Source organism: Podarcis melisellensis (genome assembly GCF_964234715.1).
Source record: "Podarcis melisellensis genome assembly, chromosome: 17".
NCBI lineage: Eukaryota > Metazoa > Chordata > Lepidosauria > Squamata > Lacertidae > Podarcis > Podarcis melisellensis.
Window position 1 is genome coordinate 38723180 of NC_138534.1, and position 25496 is coordinate 38748675.

At 42.2% G+C, this 25496-nt stretch overlaps 2 protein-coding genes across 3 annotated transcripts in view; one reads left to right on the forward strand and one right to left on the reverse strand.

Moving 5' to 3' along the window:
* The first annotated feature begins 641 nt into the window (after window positions 1-641).
* Window positions 642-25496, forward strand: part of MAN1A2 (mannosidase alpha class 1A member 2) — a 37222-nt gene continuing 12367 nt past the window's right edge. Inside the window, exons 1-6 of the mRNA XM_081894218.1 lie at window positions 642-970; window positions 8960-9215; window positions 11085-11181; window positions 20676-20794; window positions 23708-23788; window positions 25092-25186. Of these exons, the coding sequence (XP_081750344.1) occupies window positions 657-970; window positions 8960-9215; window positions 11085-11181; window positions 20676-20794; window positions 23708-23788; window positions 25092-25186 (962 nt within the window). The 5' untranslated portion in view covers window positions 642-656. The remainder of the gene's footprint in view (window positions 971-8959; window positions 9216-11084; window positions 11182-20675; window positions 20795-23707; window positions 23789-25091; window positions 25187-25496) is intronic.
* LOC309359920 (signal peptide peptidase-like 2B) lies at window positions 12633-16159 on the reverse strand. Of its 2 annotated transcripts, none has more exons than XM_081894323.1 (2): window positions 16003-16159; window positions 12633-14403 (listed from the first exon to the last, which is right to left on the reverse strand). In XM_081894323.1, exons 1-2 carry the CDS (start codon window positions 16015-16017, stop codon window positions 12790-12792), a joined length of 1629 nt encoding a protein of 542 aa, XP_081750449.1. In that variant the 5' UTR covers window positions 16018-16159; the 3' UTR covers window positions 12633-12789. The 2 variants fall into 2 exon arrangements, with proteins under 2 accessions (XP_081750449.1, XP_081750450.1); XM_081894324.1 differs by lacking the exon at window positions 16003-16159 and having other exon boundaries at window positions 12633-13310; window positions 13899-14696.

Here is a 25496-nt window from a genome sequence, read left to right on the forward strand (position 1 = left end):
ATTACTTAACCCGAGGCCCCACTGTAAATAAAAGAGACCCGGAATAACTTCCGTTCCCGCAACCAAGCCCTTCTCTACCCTTAACCAGCTCTATGAAACAGACAACGAGAGGAGAGAAGAGGGCGTCCTCTTCCGCTGAGGGAGAGCCACGCATGCGCGCGAGGGGGGCCTGCTTCTCTGCCTCAGGATTCCGGAGTCGGTTCCTGCCTTGAGAGACGTTTGTCGGAGGGAAGGAGAGGCGGCGGAGGCCGAGGAGCCAGTGGCGCCACACGGCCGGCCGGCCCCTCCGAGGCTCCTGGGGCGAGCGGCTGAGGGAAGGGAGTCCGGTTCTGAGGGGAAGGCGGCGAGGCGGCGCCGAGGAGGCCCGGCATGTGGTGAACCCCCCTCAGGCTTGGCGCTCCGGACCTCGACGCCGCCGACCGGGAGCCGCCTCGGGATGAGCGCCGCCGCTCCGCCTCAGGCCGCCGGGGCGCGGGGGCCTCCCTGCCGGGAGGGAGCCGCTGCCGGGACGGCTTCCCTGCGCGGAGCGGCGCGCCGGCCCTCCTGAGGGGGAAGGCGGAGGAGGAGGAGGAGGCCTGCGAGCTGCTCCGCCGACCGGAGATTGAACCGCCGCCGCCGCCGCTTCGTCTCGCCTCGCCCCCGCCGCCGCCCCCGCGATGACGACCCCGGCGCTGCTGCCGCTCTCGGGGCGCCGCATCCCCCCCCGCAACCTGGGCCCGTCGTCGTCGTTCCCGCACCACAGGGCCACCTTGAGGCTCTCGGAGAAGTTCATCCTCCTGCTGATCCTCAGTGCCTTCATCACGCTCTGCTTCGGGGCCTTCTTCTTCCTGCCGGACTCGTCCAAGCACAAGCGCTTCGACCTGGGCCTGGAGGACGTGCTCATCCCCCACGTGGACGCCGGGGAGGGGGGCAAGAACGCCGCGGGGGGGTACCTGATCCACGGGCAGGGCCGCGACCAGCACAGGCACAGGTAGGCTGGCTGGGCAGGGGCAGGGGGGGGGGCGGCCCTCATGCCAATGCTGATGCCATCATCATCATCATTATTATTATTATTATTATTATTATTATTGGTGGAATGGGGTTGGGTAGTCCACGGGTCTCAACCTCAGTGATTTAGGGGCTTTCCCTGCATGCAAAGCCAAGCTCTGGTGGATTGCACAGACAATACCAGTACAGTGGTACCTTGGGTTACATACGCTTCAGGTTACATACACTTCAGGTTACAGACTCCGCTAACCCAGAAATATTACCTCGGGTTAAGGACTTTGCTTCAGGATGAGAACAGAAATCGTGCTCTGGTGGCGCAGCGGCAGCAGCGGGAGGCCCCATTAGCTAACCTCAGGCTAAGAACAGTTTCAGGTTAAGAATGGACATCCGGAACAAATTAAGTACTTAACCCGAGGTACCACTGTAGTGGGTCCAGTGGTCAAGGTGGTTTCAGCATAGTGGACTATATAGAGAGTCATGAGGGCAGATGGGGCTTGTCCACCTGGGAAGGTATCTCATCTAGGAGAAGGAAGACACTGATCCTAAAGGGCTGTTGCCTTGTGGGATATTTTTTGGGAGAAGAAAAGGCTATGGAGTAAGCCCTTCACAAATCCAGAGTGGCAACCCTAAGACTGTTGGGTGGCACTTTGTATTCCTTCTTCCAGAAACTCCTGCAGCCAAGCTGGTGCCAAGCGTATTGCTCCGCTTTCCTTTGGACCACATCAGTGAGGCTGAGAGGGAGGTCTTGTCCTCTGGACAGCTCAGGACCTCCATGCACACCGCCTAGGCTTGCAGCCTGGGGAGGACATGTCAGTGCTAATGCAGCGATTTGACTTCAGCCTTGGAGGTGCACTCCATTGTGTCTCTAAAACAGACAGATGCTGACAACAAGAGGGGGAGTGTTGTATACAGGAATAGGTTTCAGCCCTGGCTTAATGTGGTGTGCTGCCTTGGTGAAGAATCACTGTGCGCTGTCAGGTTACGTTCATATCACAGGTATCCAGAAAGAGGAGTTGTCAAGACCTCATTTGCCAGTGCACCTTACTTACTGTATTTAAATCCTGCCTTTCCTTCAAGGAGCTCAAGGTGGTATGCATATTTCTCCTCCCACTACCCATTTAATCCCCGCAACAACCCTGTGGAGGAGTGTTAGGCTGAGAGGCAGTGACTGGCCCAGGGTCACCCAGTGAGAGCTTCATGACCAAGCGGGGGATTCGAACCCTGGTCCGTCAGTACTCTTAACTGCTGCTTCACATGGGCTCTTGTTTGCTTTTTCTCTCCCCGTCCCTGCTAGCAGTGACTGTCCCCATGGAAAGCAAGCCTGGATTTTAGACTAATGAAAGCCAGTTGTGTATCTGTCTCCTGTCATTTTGAGGTGGGGCAGTGGGACGTTAAATGGCCTTTCCTTCTGGGGCAAGTCTTTGGAGCTGTTAGGAGTGGAATGAGTGAATACTTTAGATCAGAGGCTGGGAACCCCTTTCAGCTGCATTCATTTCTTGGCAACCTTCAGGGGACCACGTGCCAGTGATGGGTAAGACCAGAGGCAAAAGTGGGCTATTTTCTGCATGCACTTGTATACCCTTCTCTGTCCTCCACTAGGGAACCAAAAGGCATTATCAGAATACAAGGACACATTCTAGCTAGGCAAAAACACTCAGAGACAGGTCAGTGAGGGCTGTGGCCTAGGGAATGCTCTGGGGGGCCAGATAGAGGGTCTGGAGGGCCTTCTGTGGACCCTAGTTCCTCACCCTTGTTTTAGGTGGGGCTGGTGACTGATCTACCGCCTGCCCTTATTAGATGTAGGCACAGCAGGAACTTCCACAGACCGAAAAACATGTTACATCTGTATTGTGTCTGATAACCTGAAGAGCTATGTAACAACTTGGGAGAAAAGAGTATATATAAAGTCCTCACAGCAGGAACCTGTGCCACAAACCCTGGCATTATATAAACCTTTAGAATATCCTCCATATGCACTCATATCCAGCTATGAGTAGAGTTGGTGTGTCATTTTATACAATGCTCTTAGCAAATGGAACAGAAAAGATTAATTAAAGGGGTATCTTTTCAGTTACCCATTTTGTATGGAACAGGATAAAAGAGGGGCAGCACCAAAAGAGCAAAGTGCAGTACAAAGAGTGCACTGGGAGGAAAAAAAAAGAATTACACTGGGAGTTCAGTAATAAAATTACTATTTTTGAACCTTATTTTATGGCTTTATGGGGCAAACCTAATGATGTCTATTCAGAAGTAAGTCTAGGTGAATTCAGTATGGAATACAAGAAGCAAAGGTATATAATGAAATCATTTTACTACTGAAGAATAACATTAAGGTAGTAGCAAACATAATTAGAAAAACTACTGGCAGGATCTTCAGTTATTTTAAATAATTTTACCCCACTTTTACTTTGCTGCAGCTTACAGCAAAAAATAAAAACCAAATTCATCAACATTATAACTTAACACGATGAACCTAACCCCCCCCCCCCAATCAGCTGAACTCACAGTCAATTCCTAGTTTCCAAAGGCCAGAACAGACAGATGGAGCCTGTGATGTGGTACAGTTTTCTGTGTAGAATAAAATGTTGGGAAATGATATTTGCTCTTTTCAGAAAACCATTGAGGTTATAGCCATAGAATTTTGTATGTTGTGTTTTACACTTTGCTCTTTCCTTGGTTGCATTTTTTAAAGAAAACACACTGGATTGATTTGAACTTGACACATACTGACTTGTGTCTCATGCTGTTCTTTCATTCTTCCCTTCTTCATGCACCACAACTGAATAATTCCTGGGTTCATTCCTGCTCCTGAACTTGGAAATTGGGGTTATCAAACAGGGCTTGGTAGCCAAGTTTTTGTTTTCATTAGCCCGCTATGAAGCATTTACTACTGTCAACAAATATACTAACTGATGAAATTACATAACACTCTATGTAGGTTGAAAACATTTTTTTTGTTTGAACCTATTGATAGGTTTTTCTCTCCCTTTCAAAAGTTTAAGACTTATCTCCTCCATCACAAATATATATACACTATTTGAACTTGTACAAAACAATATTTATATAACTAGTTCTAATAGGACTATAAAATGTAGAGGCAACATGGCATTTTGCCAATAAGATGCTTATTTTGATTTTCTAAGAAATTTTATAACAAAAATGAAGGAAGAATTATCAGAGAGTTGGGGCATCTTAAAGATTAAGATTGTTTGCGGCATGAGTTTTCAAAGGCTAACACCTGCTTCTCAGTTTTTTCCAAGCTGGATCACTCACATTCTCTGCCTATAGGATATTGAAAAGCTATAGTGGGCTTGGTTAGTTTTAAATCAGAATTAAATAAGCTTTAGGCTCCCAAGTCCCATCAGTCCCAGACAACATGGCCAGCGGTGAGGAATGATGGGAGTTGTAGTCGATAACAGCATCTGGAGAGCCATAGGTTAGCCAACCCTGATTTAGGGTCAATTTCTTTCCTCTTTCAACTGCATAAAAAATAGATAATAATGCTATCACAAGAAGATACCACTTTTCTCTTAATGCCAGGTGAGAAAATCCAAAGTTTGACAAACTCTGTACTCTCAGAGTTTGTTAATATAATTTATTTGTACTATTTTTACCCCACTCTAATGCTCTGGTAAATTATGTATAATTGTAGTCTATGTCCCACTGAACTCCATGGTGCTTGATTTTGAACCTTTGTTTTGCATAGGTTCAATCTGTAAAAAAAACAACAACCTTTTTTTAACCAAGGCTTATCTTCAGCCAGTTCAAATGCAATCTTTAGTTTTGAGCAAGAAAAATAATTTTAAAAAGAAGTATCTCAATGGCGAGTCTGAAGTAGCAACCCTATCCAAGAAGAAAAGAGTAGTATCCAGTTTCTGCTTGCTTCTTTTCCTTACTGTTAGTCTTTTTTATTTTTAGCATTTATCCCCTTGCAGTTCATTCAAGTAAAAACTCTTGACTGCAAAAATGTTACCGTCTGAAAGAAAAAATCAAGCTCCATCTTCCAGCCCCCCAGCATTGTTTTTAAAATGGAATCCCTACTTGCTCCAATTAATTAACATAGGTAAAATGCACAATAGTAAAACCAAAATGCTTTCCTGAACCTAGTTACAGGCAGCAATCATTTTGCACATGTCTGATTGACACACAACCACTGACACGTATGCTGCTTTCGGCCCCGGAAGGGGGCGGGGGCAGAATGGGCTTATGCACGACTGCTGACACCCACAATGAGTTGCCTGCATTATCTTGCAACTACCTCATACATTCTCCAAAACAGGAAGCATTTAGCTATAACTACCCTGATGAGTGGATTTGTCAAAGCCTTATATCACCTTTGGAACAAACCAGGAACTGAAATAATTGGAAGTTGGTGTTTCCCAGTTTCAGGCATGTTGGGAAACTGGTTAATTGATTTACATAGGCAGTCTTTGGTTGTGCATGGAGAAGGAGCGGGAAAAGGTTCAGCAAGGGCAGGGTGTCTGGGTGCAAGGTTTGCGTTTATTTTAGCTTAATAAATGTGAGATATATTGTGGCTGAACTGGGGTGTTCACAACTTCTGCATTTTATTGTGTCCATAAATGGACAAGGAAGAGTATTGACCTGCACTCTTATTTAAAGAGGAGTGCCTATCTCCACCTGGGGTTGTTTTTTTTTGGGGGGGTTGCTTTACCCTCTGAATGAAAGCTGGATTAAAGTATTCAACATTCAGAACTTCTAAAGTTCCTCTTTATTAATGTCCTATTGTAATGCTTCAGATCAGTCTAGCAGAAAATTCCATGACACAGTTGAAACAATAGAAGATTGTATGTTAATATGAATTAAAGTGGTACCGCTGGAAGTTTATAAAAATATAGTTGTCAAGGATTGGAGTTGTAGCATGACTTGAAACCATTCAATGGACAGAGGGAAACCAGTTCAGAATTCTTCCCTCAACTCCTTTTCTAGCTACTGTCTTTCCAGGTTCTGCACAGCCATTCGGGTTGAACAACCAGGGATCTCTCTTGCTCTAGGAATGCAGACTTAACCATGTCACATTAAAAATGGGAGTAGTTCGGCAGTAACAATAGTTTGAACCAATTACCCCTTCAGTGTCATTGTTGGAATGTCTTAGACCAGGGATGTCCAACTCCCAATAGACAGTGATCTACTCACAGTGTAAAAAAACTGGCAGTGATCTACCCATTGTCATTGGATGGATCAAAGTTGTTTTTTTAGGGAGCAAATGAATGAATGGAACTGATCAGGTTTTCTCAACCTGTGGGCCCCCAGATGTTGTTGAAGTACAACTCCCATCACCCCTAGCCAGCAAGACCAGAGCTCAGAGATGATGGGAGTTGTAGTCCAACAACATCTGGGGACCCACAGGTTGAGAACCGCTGAATGGAACTGAATGAGCATTGCAATATACACAGAGCATAATTAAAAGTTGATTATATAAAACACAATTGAGGGTCCTGAATCCCTAGTCCGGTAGTGGAACTTAATATGATGGCCCACTATTTTGCTAGGAAGCAAAAGTTGCTGAGCTTTTTTTAGGAATGGCAGAGTTCTTGAGCTTTCTTGGGGAAGCCAAAGTTCTTGAGCTTTTTTTCGGGGGGAGTAGATCACTGAGGGGCCAGAGATCTACCAGGAACACCCCACAATCTACCAGTAGATCACGATCTACCTGTTGGATGTGCCTGCCTTAGACTTAGGAAGTGGGAAGAAACTATTTCCCACCCCCTTTCTTAGACCTTCTAACAATGGTGCTGCACTAGGAGGAAAAATGACCCTTTCCCAAAAAGAGGCTTTGTTTCTCCTTTCCTGGAACTGGAGGAGACCCTCCTACACTCTTGCAACTGTAGACAGCAACACAGTTGTCCTCTCCCCCCCCCCCCCCACATGCTGAGGTAGAGGGAGATTCTTCTACTGCAGTGCTGCCCTACAGAGTAAAAATGCTACTGACTGAGCATGTCTGTCTGCTCCTGAGCCTGCCCCTCTACTATGTGCGCATGTGTATTTGTATGCATATACACATAAGTGCAGGTTCCTGTGTGCCCCCCCTGCTGTGCTGTGTGTATGTGCATGTGAATTGGACTCTGGCTAGCATGTGACCCCTGGAAGGCTTGTCAAATCCTAAATGCGGCCTTCAAGCCCCAAAGGATTACACACACACCCTTTCAGCCTACTGTGTTGAGTTATAGTATTGTTGTGATTCTCAAAAAGTGGGTTAAACTCACAGTAGGTTTCTGGTTTGCAGTGGGAGTTAGGCATAGTGTTATCCAAGTCTCAAGGGCATGGAGTTTAATGTCACAGGTGTTGCTATTCCTTCAGAGTTTAATGCCTATTGCTATTCGTTGCAAATGGGGTGTTAACTGCTAATCTACTGTTGAGAAGACTTATTTGTCATTGTTGAAATGAAGAGAAGTGACGGAATCTTAAATGATTTTGACTTTTTTTGCACTTAAAATAACTAGTAATATAATGTTAATATGTCAAGAGTGATATTTTCATTTTCACAGCACATGTTTTGTGACCTTTTCAATAGGATTGAGTAGTTCTAAAGCTTGTGGGATAAGCAGGAAGCAGAGATCCATCATGCCAAGCTTCTGATGAGTTTTAAATCCTTTTTAAATCAGGTTTATCAGGGGACTCTTGGGCTGCAATCCTAAACATGGTTACTTAGCAGTAAGTCCCATTGAACATAGTGGGGCTTACTTCTGAGTAGACGTACATAGAATCGTGCAGTTCTCTGAAATGCCTGTGCCAGTTTTCCGATCACAGATGTGGGTCTTCCTTATCTTGTGATTGCTGTTTCATTACCCTATTTGTGCCAAAAACTTGTTGTGTAACTACTTCCTGCAGTAATAAGGTGAAAACTGTAAATTGCTGGTGATATTTGTTCATTATTGCTGCAGCTTTCTAAATTAGATGCACATGGATTTCCTTCTTTGAATGTAGAGTTGAGGGCATGAAGTGGATTTGCATCCAGATGCAGATATGCCTACCCACATTGTGTTTCTGTCAATGGTAGGCATATATATCTGGCCAAGTCTTAATTGGGGCCTGAGAGTTTTGCTGCAGAATCCTTTCAACAAGGTTGGAAACCTCTTTTCAAAAACCATACCTTTAATAATTTGGTTTGCAACAAAATCGAAAGACTTGATACCCAGCCTTCTTGGGATAATGTTGATTGCTGCGCTAGTTGCCTTGCCATTTAGGGCCTCCTCATTTGCTCTATTCAAATTAGGGGTTGGCTGGGAGCACATTTGCAAACCAGAGAAACAGTTGTGGGCACAGCAACACACACAGCACACTCAAGCACACAACGCCACCTATTTTGTTGACAAAAATAGTGTGCTTAACTTCAGTGGGGGAGAGGACCCTGTAGACTGCAAGCATGTGTGTGCCTACGGGAACCATGTTAGCGACCCATCCTCTAAACCTTATCAGAGCTTCAGTTTTCTTTGGGGCTGGTTGATACATGCATGGTGTGTGAATGCACTTTAACAGATAAAGCCTATAGATAGCACTTTCATGTAGCCTCACATCAGTAACAGTTACAGATAGGTAGCCGTGTTGGTCTGCCATAGTCAAAACAATTTTTTTTTTCTTCCAGTAGCATCTTAAAGACCAACTAAGTTAGTTCTTGGTATGAGCTTTCGTGTGCATGCACACTTCTTCAGTAACAGTGTTTTTCAATGAAATCTGTTCATTTGGCTGCAAGTGACGGCAAATGAAATGAAATTCTTGCATATGTGAAAAGTCCCATTTAATCATTAGAATTTCTGAAATGCTCTAATGTCAACCATTTCTTAGAACATATAGTGGTCTTCTAATACTAATAGATGTATCATTTGTATATATTTGGCAGAACGTCTTCGGTTACATTTGGAATAAGAAATAGATGATGGTTGTATAACAGATTGGCCCTAACGGTTGGCCCTAAGCTCTAAAAACCGAGCTTTCTGACTATTATTTGTTTATATAGAGAAGAAGAGGAACGCTTGAGAAATAAAATTCGTGCAGATCATGAAAAAGCTTTGGAGGAAGCAAAAGAGAAACTGCAGAAGTCACGGGATGAGATCCAGGCTGAAATTCAAACTGAGAAGAACAAAATAGTAAAGGGTTTGAAGAACAAAAGCAGCAAGCCCTTGCCACCAGTCCCGGTACCAAATCTTGTAGGGATAAACAGTGGAGATCCAGTGGATCCAGACATCCGAGAAAAAAGGGACAAAATTAAAGAGGTAATGGCTTGCGTCATCTTATCATTCATTACCTAGCTGTAGTTCGTGATGCTAGGATTATTTCTGTGAATAGAAACCATACTGTTTGTGATAGTCATAGAAGTTAATTTCATGTGGGAATTGGCTTAATATATTCTGCTTCATAATCTGGACTTATTTTCTGGGCTGCTTTGGGAGGAAGTTCATCACTCTGACCCCTATAGAACATTTTCTGCCTCTGAAGGAGGCTAATAAGAAACTCATGAGATAGAATCTGGAACAGGACCTCATGAGGAAATCTTAAGTGTCATGATGAGGTGGTGGTTGCTTTTTGGAGGCATAAGAAGCACGTAAAACAATTATTATACGTAGATCTTTTGTGTCTTTTTCTTTTATTGGAATCTGACATTTTTTTCTAATCTCTTGCCCTGGAGCTCCCTTTCTGGGGTAGAGTGAATATTACTGACAATATTTTTTAAATGTTGCATTAAAATGTGTTAAGCTATGCTAATGAAATTTCTACCTTAAATTTCCTCTTTGACAGAGGAAACATGCATTAATGCCCACAGTTCTTTCAACAGCTTGCTGTTTTTCCCCAGTCATACTTTTTCTTCTCTGCATTTGCTCCTATACCACCATAGTCATGAAATTCAACAGAGGTCTCTAGGCTTTCTGGGTCTGTGAACCAATTTGGATGTTTTTAAAGTGTCGTGTACGTGACCATAAAATGGCTGTAGTGGGTAGGGGTGGGTGGGTAGGGGATTGCTGCTGTGGGGGTATGGCTAATTACAAAACATTGGGAGTGCCCCATGTGTGTCAGCCTATGTGAAAACACAGACTCAAGACACATACACACCACTCAACTGTTTCTCCCCATTTGAGTCAATGGAGCAGTTCCTCCACTGACTTGCGAAAATGGCAGAGAGGGGAAGCCTTCAGGAATACAGTGTTCTGCCTTATGCCAATCAATGGAGACACTGCTGCTTTGACTCACAGAGGCAGCAGGAAGCATTGAGAGGCAGGTGGTTGGCTGGTGATTAGGGATACCAGACATACAATTTCATTTTGTGAGTATGTTGCTTTGTTCAAATTTGAGTCAGAGTCAGAGAGAAAATGCTATGCTACTCTGAGAAATAGTGAGAGGCAAATTAGGAAGATGTCTTTTGAAAAAAGGTAATAAAAGAAAGAAGTTGGAACCATATTTAGATGTGTTTCTCATGAATGTGTTGGCCTTTGCAAGTTGATTAGCTTCTTCTAGTTAACCTGTTTGATTTATTGGCAGGGGATGCAGAGTTGCAGTAGATTGGCAGTTCAAATCTGTCTGATGGGGTGAGCTCCCATTGCTTTGTCTCATCTCCTGCCAACCTAGCAGTTTGAAAGCATACCAGCACGAGTAGGTAAATAGGTACCACTGCGGCGGGAAGGTAAACGGCATTTCAGTGCACTCTGGCTTCTGTCAGTGTTCCATTGTGCCAAAAGCAGTTTAGTCATGTTGGTCACATGACCCAGAAAAGCTGTCTGCGGACAAACGCCAGCTCCCTCAGTCTGAAAGTGGAGATGAGCACTACACCCCATAGTCAAATTCGTCTGGACTAAATTGTCCAGGGGTCCTTTACAGTTTTAAACCTTTACCTTTTGATTTATTGGATTAGCTTCCTCTTACATTAACCACTGCTAGTCTTCCATCCCTTTACAGAAGCAGTTGCTTACTTTGACAGCACAGAATATTTTGCCAGACTTGAATTTGAAACATTTTCAGATATATTTCAGTTGAAATTACAGTTGTACTCTGTTGCTTACCTTTGTTTATATAGAGAGAGAATCTGTGTCTGAAACAAATATTTTAGTTGAATGGTTAATTTGTGTTAATATTTGTTTTCCATACCTTAGATGATGAAACATGCCTGGGATAATTACCGGCAATATGGATGGGGACATAATGAACTGAAACCCATTGCTAGGAAAGGACATTCCACCAACATATTTGGTAAGTTGTCGTTCTGAAAAACTCATTTTGATAATTCCATGTAAAATACCTTGCTTATACTGTTGTGTCTTTGGAATTTGAAAAAGTTAACAAAAGAGAACTGTTAACCCACTTAAGAGATTGCATGTGTAATCCTGTAAATAACCACTCAAGAATAGCAATTACAATTAAATGCAATCCTGTTTTATTCTTGAATTTTATTGTGCAAATGCATCAGTGCATGTCTGACTTCTTATGATAATGAATGTTCTAAATTTTCTGCTAGTCATTGCAAACACAAAATTTGTACAACAGGTGTTTTTTTTTATAACAGACTTTTGTAGTTCTGATAGTTGGCTCTTTGAATTAACATTCTGCAAACAAATCTGTTTCATGGTTACATTTGATGAAATGCTCTCAGATTTTTGTGTGCTATGCCACTATGTATATATATGTATGTATGAAGTCCTGCTGGGGCATTTGTGTGTATGAGAGAGAGGGAAGAGCTGGCATGATGACTTCACTTGATCTTCAGTCTTTGCCCTTTCTTACTTCATCTAGAGACCTGTTCTGCACAACTTTTGAGATCCATGTTGCCTGGATTTGCAGCTTGATAGCAATGATAGACTACATAGGCTTTTTAAACTATTGGACAAACTCTGAAGATAATAAAAACAGGGATACTATGGGGATGATAATAAAAAGCCTATTGTACAGGGTTGACATGTAGAATAGATATATAAAATTCTTTAAATGCCTTAAGTTGCGGTGCATATGCTAAGATTTCTGCAGTCACAATGCAGTTAAAAATTCTACCTCTCTGTTCCCCCTATGCCTGCAAGAGGAGAGGACTTAAGATATTCAGTGAGGTTCTTTTTCGAAAACAGGGACATACTAGGATCAGAAATCCTTCAGTTTAAGAGAAAAGTTAAGATGTTTACTTACCTTATTCATCAAAAAACCAGAACTAATAAAGGGTCTTACCTCAAGCTCTGTGCCATATAAGCAACAAGTACAGCCTACAGTTTGGCATATTCTACAGTAGTACCTTGGGTTAAGAACTTAATTCGTTCTGGAGGTACGTTCTTAACTGGAAACTGTTCTTAACCTAAAGCACCACTTTAACTAATGGGGCCTCCCGCTGCCGCTGCACTGCCACCGCGCGATTTCTGTTCTCATCCTGAAGCAAAGTTCTTAACCTGGGGTACTATTTCTGGGTTAGCGGAGTCTGTAACCTGAAGTGTCTGTAACCCGAGGTACCACTGTACTCGCTTACAAAAGTCTCCATATACCTGTGTTTTTCCTTGGGCTTTCACCCTCGATCCTCTTCCTCTGTAAGTTGGGAGAATGCTATGGGGGCAATGACTAGATAGGTGCACATTCTGGATTCTGTTTCTTGGTCACATTAGGGCGTGACAGGGTTAAGAGGGATGGATGAGAACAGTGCATTTTAATTTATTGAATTTCACAGCAAGAGTGAGAGAGTAGCTTTATTTCCAAATGTGGTTTAATGGACCTGTATTTCTTCAACCTGAAGTGCCCTGTTTGTCTCACAAAATGTTCCAGTGGCATATATATGTGAGGTGTTTTCCTCTCCGCTTTCCTCACAGAATGTGGTCTCTATGTTTCTCAAGCCTCTTTGTTTTCGTAGCCCTCATGTGGGGCATCTTCTTCTCTCTGACTTAGAATGCAGTTAGTCATCTCATCTCTCAGTGTGTCCAGGTCAGATAACTCTTCTGTGGATATGCTGGAACTAGTCATATCTTCCTTGAGGAATGTGATGTTGGAGATTTGTTTTCCTTCTTGTTGACAGAGTTTTTCCTCTGAATGTTGTAATGTATCTGGGTGCTTGATGTCTTTTTGTGAAGAAGGTTGAGACAGGTCTTCTGCAGAGACAACACCTGTCCAAAAAAGGATGAACTCTTTGCGAGAAGCAGCAACAGCCATAGTAGTAGTGAGTATACAGGGCACCAGGTATAGGAGAGTTGACTGACTTGTCTGTAAGAATGTTGCTACAACAAAAGTCACCATAAGACCATAGCTATAAGCTAGAGTAGAAGCTAGAAAATAGACCCCTGAGGAGTTGACTTGAGCATCAAATCTGTGGCAGTAGGCTACCAGGAAACCAGGAAGTATAATATCTCCAAGGCCTATAGCAGTAAAAGAACTGTCATCAAAAATGGATGTTGAGGGTAATATTGGTACTTTCAACAGAAAGGGGATCTCTTCAGAGTCTGGTGTCCCATAAGCTGTCACATCCGTGATGCTTTTTCCAGCTTTGGTTAGGAAAGGAGTGACGAACAGACAGAGTAGGTCATAAAACAAATGAGCGAACAGAAACAAGCTGCAGTTCTTTAAGGTGGGCATGTGAACTGTTCTCAGAATGTAAATGCCAATAGAGATTCCTAGAACATCTTGCAAAACCCAGCCCCACTCATTCTCATTTCTGAAGATGACCCAAAGTGCACTGATGGCTATACACAGGACAGTTAGAAGCAATGTTCTGATCTCTAGACCTTTGTGAAAAAATGGGAGATGGATTACACGTTTTCCAAATGGAAGCTTGCTTACAAATGGAGCTAAGCAACCATGCAGACTGAAAGATGCGTATAGACAGAAAATGCCAATCATTGCATGTACCAGGTAATCGTAGAAATAGTACAGAGCAAGTAGCATGAAGGTGGCCATTACTGTGCAAGTACATGTGAAGTAGGCATTGGTGTCAATTGTTATCTCACCAAAATCATCGTCTTCGGTTTGGAATCGGCTTTCAATATATTGTTGCTTTCTTCTCTCTGTTCTGCCTGCCCAGTAGCTTCCCATGGTGACTATGAACATTGACATCAGATAAATGACCCCAGTTTTGTGTAGCAAGTCCCTGATCAAGTTCTTAAACAATAAATAGAGAATGTCCACATCTTGGAGAAGAATTCCTGAGATTGTGACCTCCTCACAGTGACCCCAGTTATATCTGGATCTCCGGTTTTTCACGAGATAGGGAGCATCTCCACCAAGAGTCAACAGCCCCTGGGTTTGGTTAATTTGATGGAGTCTGGCACTCTCAAAGAGATTGCAGTTGCCCTCCCTTACAGATGCAATTCTTGTGCTGAATCCACCACCATCATTGTCTTCCTCCCCAAAGAACGAAGGTGGGCAACACATGGCTGAGTAACTGATGTTCTGAGTTCCGAGCGCAGGGTGAAGCCAGCGATTTTTGTTACCCTCTTGACGTGATTTCATCCACTGTGAAGGGAAGAGGAAGCAGTAATCTCCTCCTTTCTCTGGGCTGATACGGATGACCCCAGGGTTCTGAGCAAGCACAGGTGGAATAAGGAGCAGGAACAAGCTGGCTAGAAACAGAAACATCCTTCTTGGCAGTTTCCCTTAATCTTTACTAGGAACTGTAACCACAGGCTGCTTCTTTTTCTTCTTGTAAAAGAGATTTTGTCCCTTTCCCCCCTTTAATTCAAAGCTTAGGCCCCTGGGACCCAAGCTCTGCTTGCTACATGGTAAGCTGTTCCTGACAGCCTTACCCCCCACATCATGGATATAACCCCAACCTTGTTTGTTACATAATAAGCCCAGCTTCCTATCCATGGAGACAAACCCCACCCCTGTCTGCTGCATTGCATCTTCTCTAATAAGTATTTGTTTCTTGCTTTTGCACAACAAGTTTATCAGTAGGGCTGTTTGTCACAAATTGAGCCTAATTTTCTCTTCAGCCATAGATACGGATCCAGAATTACAAACTGGAAATCAAATTTTATTACTGCTTTTATGATTTAATAGCTTAATCTGGTGACTGCCAGAAGAAGGTGTGATGTGAACATTTAAGTTCATAAAGGTGACTGTCCTCTAAGCCAGTGTTTTTCAACCACTGTTCCGTGGCACACTAGTGTGCCGTGAGATGTTGCCTGGTGTGCCGTGGGAAAAATTTAAAAAATTGAAAGATTTAAAAATAAAGTATTTTATAATTTTTCATATTTCTGTTTACTTACTATTTCATAATAAAGTAATTATAAAATACTTTCTTTGTGTTTATTTGATTCCTATTCAAGAGAATTACTTTATATATAGTCAATATAGGCACAGAGTTAAATTTTTTAACATTTTCTAATGGTGGTGTGCCTCGTGATTTTTTTCATGAAACAAGTGTGCCTTTGCCCAAAAAAGGTTGAAAAACACTGCTCTAAGCAGTGTTAAAATTTGAAGTATAGGAGATAGTCATTACAGGCTGCATAGCTACACAATAGGAATCAAGAGAAACTAGGGACTCTCTATGTTAGCAAAAGTGGACATTAATTTTAGGTTGTGTGCTAGGTAAAAAGTCTATGCTGTAGAAGCCCAATTGGGTAGAATCATAGAACTGTAGGGTTGGAAGGGATCCCAAGGGTCATCTAGTCCAACTCCCTGCCATGTGGGAATCTTTTGCCCAAGGTGAGGCTCAAACTCACAAACATGAGAGTCCCATGCTCTACTGGTGGAAAGAATCTTCCCACTTCAAGGATCCTCTAGCTCTAATTTAGGATCTCACAGCCGAATGGCTATATTTTCTAATTCAGACAAAAAGTAGAGGTAGCCATGTTGGCCCATAATAAAAATTCCTAAGTCTGTACTAGGGCAGTAGTTTTATTAGGCTAAATAGAATAACATAAAATAGTGTGCAAGCTTTTGGGTTCACCAGAACTCTTTATCAGATTAGATGGTAAACGGAACATCTGGTCACAATCTTCTACCTAGTACACCATCTAAAATTAAATTTAGTCTTCTAATATAAACACTGCCTAGTTTTATGGTTTTCTGCCTACCAAGGTGCCTGTATATTTCACTTAAGGAACAGACCTGGTTAACGAGCATCTTTTGAGGTTCTAGAGATAGGGGTCAGCCATTGTTTTTCTTCTTGTTAACAGTACGCCTTGGTGCTACCTGCATAGCACCTAAAGAGCCTCCTTTGATTGTATACTGCCTCCCTAGCATTGCCCCCCCCCCCACTGTCAACAATTCACTACTCAGTTGCCTGTGGTGATTAAGAATTGTCCCCTGGCAACCACTCAAGACTCCATTCTCCTAGGAAGCCTACCCCTCTAAGATTAGATTGGAAATAGGCAGTCCCACATGCCATGCAGTCTCCAGAATTTTAACTCAAGAGTCTCTCACTTCTGAAATGGGAAAAGGAATGGACCAGAATACTGCCCGTGAAATAATACATAGCCTTACTCTAATGAGGGCTGCAATTCTGTAATCTGTACATTAGCCTTTCATTGCCTGCCTTCGTATTTTGTTAATTTTTTTTTCCTCTTTGTCCTATTTCTACTGGTTTTTGTCGGTCAGTTTTTTCTACCTGGAATGGCCCCACCACACCCCAGTAACCTAAGGGGGGCAGGCTGTTAAATTACATTTGTATCCATGTTGTAATGACAAAGTTAAATCACCAAGTTGTAATCACTATATCAGCAGGGGCTACACATTATGGCTGGGGAAGGCAGCTAAGCATTAATTTTGACTACACAGCTGTGTAGTCCTAGCATGCTATTGAAACAGTATTATATGCATTGAAACAGTATTATATGCATTTGTCAACACAATTATTGTTAAGTTACCGTTACGTTCACTTAGCTCAGTGGTGCTTACTTCTGAATAGAGATGTGCAGCACTGCACTTTCACTCTATATGCAGGTTGATGAAAACCTGGAAGCTATTGTTTACTTTTAACTTGTGATTCCCACCCCCAGCTTTTTACATTTTCTCCCTTCTTCCAGTTTTTTGGGACACCTACCACCCTTATGTACATGGTAAATAAGCTCAAACAACATTTATGTTGCTTTTTTTTTTACTACAAACATTTAAATGAAGGAAAATATGGGTTTGTCCAGTAAGTTGCCCATTTTAATTTTCTGCCTTAAGAAATTTTACTAACAATTGAATGAAGAATGACCAGTTTTTGTTTGTTCGTTTTTTGTCTGTGGCACCTTGAAAGCTAAACCCTTTGGTAGCATGATCACAACTTATTTGACTTAGAGCAGTAGCCATGGAGTGCAAAGGGAAGGGCTGAATTTTAGCACTGAATTTAGGAGGCTGCTGCTGCTAAGGCAAGGTTATGAGTGAACTTTAGCACTAGAACTTTTTAGTGCTGGCTGGCTCAGTGATAAGACTGGATATTATATACTGCTAGGGTTACCATGAAGTTTTGGCTTGGGGTTATAGAAGGGATTGTCACTTCCTACTCATCTGCCACTTGCTGAATTTCCCCTTGCAGATTTGCTTAGTATCAGGTGGCACTTCAGTCAGTCAGAAAAATAGAACCAGCTCTGCTTGACCAATCAAAAAAAGCTAAATATTCCTACCGGCTTCAAGAGAAACAGATGCATCCATAAAGAAGTCTTGCTATGCAATGATGGGTGCCAGAAGAAGCAGAAAGTGGGGATAGAGAGGTTTCTGGGAGGTGGGGCAAGGGAATGAGAGAGAAAGTGTGGGTGCCTTGGTTCTGTGAGCTTGCTGTTACCCATGAACCCATTAACACCCCAGAGGACAGGATCACACTTCAAACCGAGCTTGACAGATTAGAGAACTGGGCCAAAACAAACAAGATGAATTTTAACAGGGAGAAATGTAAAGTATTGCACTTGGGCAAAAAAATGAGAGGCACAAATTCAAGATGGGTGACACCTGGCTTGAGAGCAGTACACGTGAAAAGGATCTAGGAGTCTTGGTTGACCACAAACTTGACATGAGCCGACAGTGTGACGCGGCAGCTAAAAAAGCCAATGCAATTCTGGGCTGCATCAATAGGAGTATAGCATCTAGATCAAGGGAAGTAATAGTGCCACTGTATTCTGCTCTGGTCAGACCTCACCTGGAGTACTGTGTCCAGTTCTGGGCACCACAGTTCAAGAAGGACACTGACAAACTGGAACATGTCCAGAGGAGGGCAACCAAAATGGTCAAAGGCCTGGAAACGATGCCTTATGAGGAACGGCTAAGGGAGCTGGGCATCTTTAGCCTGGAGAAGAGGAGGTTAAGGGGTGATATGATAGCCATGTTCAAATATATAAAAGGATGTCACATAGAGGAGGGAGAAAGGTTGTTTTCTGCTGCTCCAGAGAAGCGGACACTGAGCAATGGATCCAAACTACAAGAAAGAAGATTCCACCTAAACATTAGGAAGAGCTTTCTGACAGTAAGAGCTGTTTGACAGTGGAATTTGCTGCCAAGGAGTGTGGTGGAGTCTCCTTCTTTGGAGGTCTTTAAGCAGAGGCTTGACAACCATGTCAGGAGTGCTCTGATGGTGTTTCCTGCTTGGCAGGGGGTTGGACTCGATGGCCCTTGTGGCCTCTTCCAACAATGATTCTATGAATAGCTGCCTGTCCTTACAGGCAGGAGAACTTTCCCAGGGAATTTCCCCTTCTACCTGCCAAGTGATTCTTCTGGTATCAGCCTGAGCACAGGAATTTCTTTGGCGACTCAAAGGAACAGAGATTCAAGTTCAAAGTTTTACTTACACAACAGAACACTCTAAAACACACCATGCACGAGGAATAATTCCTATAAAACCTTTATATAGCAATAAACAAATGAACACAGCAGATTAACATTTTTTTTTAGAAAAAAGCACTGAGTATATCATTCAGTCTAGTTTGTTGACATACAGTTACATTGGGTGGTTTTGTTGACACTGATGCTGCTGCAGGTCCAAGCGAACATTCCCATGGGCCCAGACAGTATCTCTTGTGGTTCCTCTCCCTTTGGGGAGGGCATTAGGTTCAGCCCTAGTCATGCCATATTTGTTTCAAACTGGTTCTACTACAGTGGCCTGCAATAGCTTTTCATTCAACTTTACTTTTGTTTACGCTCGACCATACTCCATATATATTGCTATGAACAGGTCTTCTTGTAGTTTATTGTGGGTTAACATTCTTAGGGAAAATCCCTTTAATTCCCATTTAACTTCCCTTGTTTTTGTAATGTCAGATGAACAAGCCATTCAGTAGGGCATAGTATACACAACAAACAAGGCGAAACATCTGAAGGAGTAGCTCCTTCCAGGTTGATCTGCCTAGCTGTTAAAATCAGCACAAAAGGTGACCCAGCCTAGGGCCATTTGGTGAAAGATAGACTATTAGCACAAATAATCAATGAATAAAAGCATAAAATTAAAATAATAGACCTCTGAAATGTTACTCCTGGGGGGAATGTGTCTCTTTGTTGGTGGGAGGGGGAGGTTCCCCACCCTAGAGAGACTGGCTCAGCTTCCGTGTCTAGAATTTGAGATAATAGTAAAATTTAAAAGCTGCTGATATTATTAGATTTATTTATTAAGGGCAACTATCACATTCACTTAGCAGATTAGAGGGTGTCTAGTTGTCCAGAGTGCCAAATCTCCATGAGGTTCCCCCATCTCACCCTGCCGCTTTACAAAAGCTTCAATTTCAGGAGCATGTACATATTTTGTGTGTGAGAGTGAGATAGAAATCTTACACAGTCTGGTGCATATTTTCTGTACCTGTTTGTTCCCTAATTCCAGTAAGAAGTGGAGAATTCATTGGCAGGCAGGCACCTGATTCTGTTGTTTTAGTTATTTATATATATGCGCTGTTATTTCATTAAAAAATATCAAAGTGGTTTACAACAAAAAATACATAAAAAACCAGTTTGGAAATGAAACAAAGGCACCTAAAAATAACGTAGCGGTTTCAACATGTATACTACGCAGAAGTATATCTGTTTGCAAATTGAAAAGCCAAAAGTATTGCAACAAGGATCTGTGAGTTTTCGGAGGAAATCTGTCAGCGAAGTCTATGGTTGAGAACAGTTGTTACATGGAATGTTAGGGTGTCCTTTTTTTTTTTTAAGGAAAGAGGGTGGGTGGATGGAGAGGGAATTGACCTGCTCAGGCCCCTAACAGTAGCCCATAGTGCCTTCAGCACTGTTCTCCAACCCAGTGCCCTCCAAATGCTATGCAGTACAACTCCCATAATCTCTGACCATTGTCCATACCAACTGGGACTGACATTGAGTGGTAGTCCAAAAAAATCTGGAGTGCACCAGTTTGGGGAAGGCTGACCTAGAGGTAGGATTAGACTGGGGTAACACATTTGTTGAAGGATGTTTCAAGAAAATGGAAATTGAAAGAGGTACACTTCCATTCTTCAGCCTGCTCCTTGACACATTTCCCACCTTTTAGCAAAGGAGAGGCAGATGCAAATGTGATACAGAAATAACATTGAAGGAATAATGTTCTTAAAGGCGTGACAATTCACTCTTCTTCTTTTTGTTGAAGTTGTTGTTTTTCCCACATGTCCCACATGTTTTTTTAAATCTTTATTCACACATTCAACAAATATTTATATACTGCTTGATTGTAACTAGAACCTCTAACAATTTGTTTGATTCATACTTGGAGAAATTGATTTATTTATAAAGGATAGTTCCAGCTTACAAATAAATAATGGCTACACTGAAGGGGAAGATCATAAGTAAAGCATTTAGTTATAATGGAAATTCTGGGTTTTCTGTAGGAAATTCACAGCTGGGTGCCACTATAGTAGATGCATTGGATACGCTCTACATTATGGGCCTTCACGATGAATTCAAAGAAGGGCAGGAGTGGATTGACAATCACCTTGATTTCAGTGTGGTAAGTTGAACTTTTTGTATGTTGTCCGATTTCTTCCTATTTGGAGAAACAGAGAATCATATAATTGTAGAGTTTGGAAGGGCAGGAAACTTATTAGCTTGATCAAACTTCAAATACTATTCTTCTTTCTAAAATGAAGCCTGAAAAAGAGCTGATTGTGTGTCTTTTGATGACTCACAAACACGGTGTGTAAATTTAAAAAACAAACAAAATGAAAGGACCTTTCAACCTTTCCTCACAGGACTTGGTCTCCAGGCTTATCTAAGACATGTTGCTTTAATTAGCTATCGTCCTTCCCTCAAGGGGGAAAAGGAAATTCTGGATGTAATGGTGGATTTCTGTTCTTCACATGGTAGAAGCCCACCTCATGCTTTTCTTGTCTTTCTACATCCTTGGTACCATATTTTCTTCACTGCAGCCTGTGGGAGACAGAGAAGTTTTTCTTCTTCCAAGTTAGGTTTCTTGGTCCCAGGCATTTCCTAACAAAACAAAACAAAGCTGAATTCTCTTGCTTTGATGCTCCTAGTTCTTTTGACTAATAGCAGAATAGCTTTTTCAGTTCCACAGAGTGTCAGGAGCGTGAGGGGAAAGGCCATTCTTCCTCTCTTTTAATAACAGAGAATGTGTTTTCCTGGTCCCAGTGGAGGGGCTTTCTCCCAGCCTAGCTGCCCTTCTTTCTTTTAGGAAGAGAAGTCCAGTGTCTTCAAAGGAAATTTGGGACCTACAACACTGGCAATCACATTTCTGCGAAAGAGAGAACACAGCAGGATGCTGGTTTGATGTTCAGCCCCCAAAAGAGACATGAGTAGCCTTTGTGGATGTAACCTCAGAGCCTCTCAAAAATTATAGAGAAATATTGGAGAACAGATGAGGTGCCTGTGGACTGGAGGTGGGCAAATTTTGTCCCTATCTTCTAAAACGGGAAAAAGAGAAGACCTATGTAACTACTGATGAGTTTGACATCAATACCAGTAAAGGTCCTGGAGCAGATAATTAAACAGTCATTTTGTGAGCACCTAGAAAAGGATGCCGTGATGACTAAGATGCAGCATGGGTTTCTCAGAAACAAGTCATGCCAGATGAATCACCTTTTGTTTTTTTGATGCAGGTACAAGCTTGGTAGATCAGGGGAATTATGGAAAGGTAGTGCATCTTGATTTCAGTAAGACTTTTGACAAAGCCCCTCATAACATTCTGGTAAAATGTGGACTGGACAAGGTAACTGTTAGGTGGATTTGTAGCTGGTTGACTGACCAAACCCATAGAGCGCTCACTAACAATTCCCCACTATCCTAGAAAAAAGTGAGGTGGCACAGGGGTCTGTCCTGCGTCCAGTGTTGTTCAACATCTTTATGGATCAAGGGAATGCTCATCTAATTTGCAGTTGACACCAAAATGAGAGGGAATAGTCAATGATGGTCAAGACTGAGTTGGGATTCAAGATGACCTTAACAGATGGGGAAACATTGCCCACACTAACAAAATTAATTTCAGCAGGACACAGGTGTAGCTGTAGACTTAGGCAGGAAGAACCAGCTGCACAAATATAAGACTGGAGTACAGTGTCCAGTTCTGGGCACCACAATTTAAGAAGGATATTGACAAGCTGGAATGTGTGCAGAGGGAAGGTGAGCAATGTGATAAAAAGACTGAAAACCAAGCCTTATAAGGAACGGTTGAGGAATATGGGTATGTTTGGCCTGGTAAAGAGCGTTGTCAACATGGAAGATGGAGCAAGCTTGTTTTCTCCTGCACAAGATACTAGGGCCCAAACTAATGGATTCAAGTTATAAGAAAGGAGATTCATACTAAACATCAGAAATAACTTTCTGACAGTAAAAGCTGTTCAGTAGTGCAACAGATTCCCACGAGAGGTGGTGGACTCTCTTTACTTGGAGGTTTTTAAGCAAATGTTGGGTGGCCATCTGTCATGTCTTCATGGCAACGGGTTGGACTAGAATGATGACCCTCAGGGTCCTTTCCAACTCTGCAGTTCTGTGTTTCTTTGAAAGCTCATCAATCAGAAAGTGAATGACCAACTAGTTAGTTCCTTTCTTTTTTCATCTCTTGATTAAGAGACTGTGATTTTGAATACTTGGGGCATGGAAAACAAAGTGAGAAAGGATTTTGCTCACATCAGCTCTCTTGCATCTTGGCAGTTAAACTTTCCACAGAAAGTCAGATTTTATATCTTATGAAGAAGATTATATGCCTTGTATGCTAATGGAAGATTTCAATTAGCCATTGCTTTCAGGTTGTGAAATATTTCTAAAATGCAATTTGTTGTCTCTCCCTGTAATAGATAGTTGGAGCTCTTGAAAGTTTTCCTGAATGGAACTTTATGTACCACAGTTGTGAATCCAACAAATTGTACAGATATGACTATAAGGGTTTAATCTCTTATGTAAGAAGGTCATTTTTCACCAAAATAAAAACACACAATGGCAGCAGTTCATGACTCCTGTTCGCTTCCTCTTAACAATGCACCACTGTTGCCTGCAACGTGCACACATCTCTTTTGCCACCTTGCTATTCTTACAAGAGGGTGTGGGAGCTGAATTGTACAGAAAGTTAAAATCAATTCATAATAAAGCATGGACGTTTAATGTATATGTGAAACAACACATTTGCACACATTCTTGATGTGAAAGGGCTCCTTAGCCAGAAAAGTATACTGTTAATTCGCATAGGAGGTAACACTAACTCCCAGACCTGTTCTGTTAAATGGGTTTATATCTCCAAAGAAACATTTACAGGAATTCATTATTTAAAGCAAGAAGTGCCACCATAGGAACCTTCAGAAAGAAGGATAGGATACATATTTAATTAAAAAATAAATTCACTGTAATAATTTGTGATAAATCTACATACTCTATACTAATATCTAGCTTATATCCATTTTTCTGTCTCAAGAATTCAGAGGTATCTGTCTTTGAAGTCAACATCCGCTTCATTGGTGGCTTGCTTGCAGCCTATTACCTTTCAGGTCAGGAGGTAAGTGAATTATTATATAATCGTGGAAATTTGTGCAACTTTTATATAGTTTTCTTAAAAGGGAACAAAGACTTGTTTTCTTGCTGCTTCAGAGGCCTCACTAATAGGTAGGTAACCACAAACTCATAGCTGTAATCAGGAGTGATACGAATTTCAAAATTCAGTACAAATGCAGAAAATTCAAAATGCTGGGCGTTGGCCACATAATCTGTTTTCATTTTATTAAAAAGAGGCATTAAAATTAAATACCTGGAGCCAAAAGAGATTGGGGGTGTGTGCTTTAGTACTGTGGAAACTCATTTCTACCCAGCAAACTAATAAAATATGTGTGAGGTAGTTTAAGTTGTATATTCAGGTTGCAGAATTTGGCACAAAATTTGCCAATAATTATACAGTAATGGAAGGGACACGGGTGGCACTGTGGGTAAAACCTCAGTGCCTAGGACTTGCTGATCGTATGGTCGGCGGTTCGAATCCCTGCGGCGGGGTGAGCTCCCGTCGTTCAGTCCCAGCTCCTGACCACCTAGCAGTTCAAAAGCACTCTTAAGTGCAAGTAGATTAATAGGTACCGCTTTATAGGGGGAAGGTAAACGGCGTTTCCGTGTGCTGCGCTGGTGCTGACTCACCAGCTGCAGCTTCGTCATGCTTGCCACGTGACCCGGAAGTGTCTGCGGACGGCGCCGGCTCAGGGCCTCTTGAGCGAGATGAGCACGCAACCCTAGAGTCGGACACGACTGGCCCGTACGGGCAGGGGTACCTTTACCTTTACCTTTTTATACAGTAATGAGCATTTGTCACCCTGTCCGAAATCAATTGTCAAAATTTGAGGTCTTAGTTTATGGTTTGCAGCAAGGTTTTAACTGCATCTTGAGAGGTGCTCTGGATGCTCCCAACCTCAGAGATCCCAGATGTGTTACATGGAGCAAGGCCTTTTCTTTGGTGGCACCCAGATTATGGAGAACTTTTTAGGGAACCTGCAATGCTGTCTTTTAAGTGCCAGCTAAAACATTTTTTTAAAAATTGCCCTAGCCTTTCCCAATATTTAATTTTTGTGTATAATTTGTGATCATTTGTATTCATGTTTTTACTAACTATTGAATATGTTTTGTTGTGGTGGTTTTAATTGTTTGTTATGAGCCATTTGGAGCCAATATCAGAATTAGAATGGGATAGAAAAGATTTAAAATAACCCAACCTGCACTTTTCTGTTCTTACTTGCATAAGGACTTACTTCTAAGAAGATATGTATAAGATTGCACAGAAAAAAATGGACAAGTGCTCAACTTTCTTTCTTGCGTTACAGGTTTTTAAGTTAAAAGCGGTCCAACTTGCAGGAAAACTTATTCCTGCCTTCAATACACCCACAGGGATTCCTTGGGCAATGGTGAATTTGAAAAGGTATGAGATTTGAGGCAAGAGGAAGATTGGAAATCAGGAATAGCAAAAACCTATGTCTGGCCACTGATAGTAGGATGTCTCAATGCCTGCTAAGGGATTTTTCTTCACAATTAAATACCTATATGTGGTGTCTTTGGAGTCTGGTGTTAGCTGTGGTATCATGTTGAGTAGTAGTCAAGTTTGGGGGTGATCCTTTCACTGTTGGTTCTTGAATTAGTTCAAGGACACTTTTTTCCTTTGGCTTGTGCTTATCTTCCCCAGTACTCTGTTGCTGATTGGTTTTTGCCTTTAACAGAAATAGATAAATTGC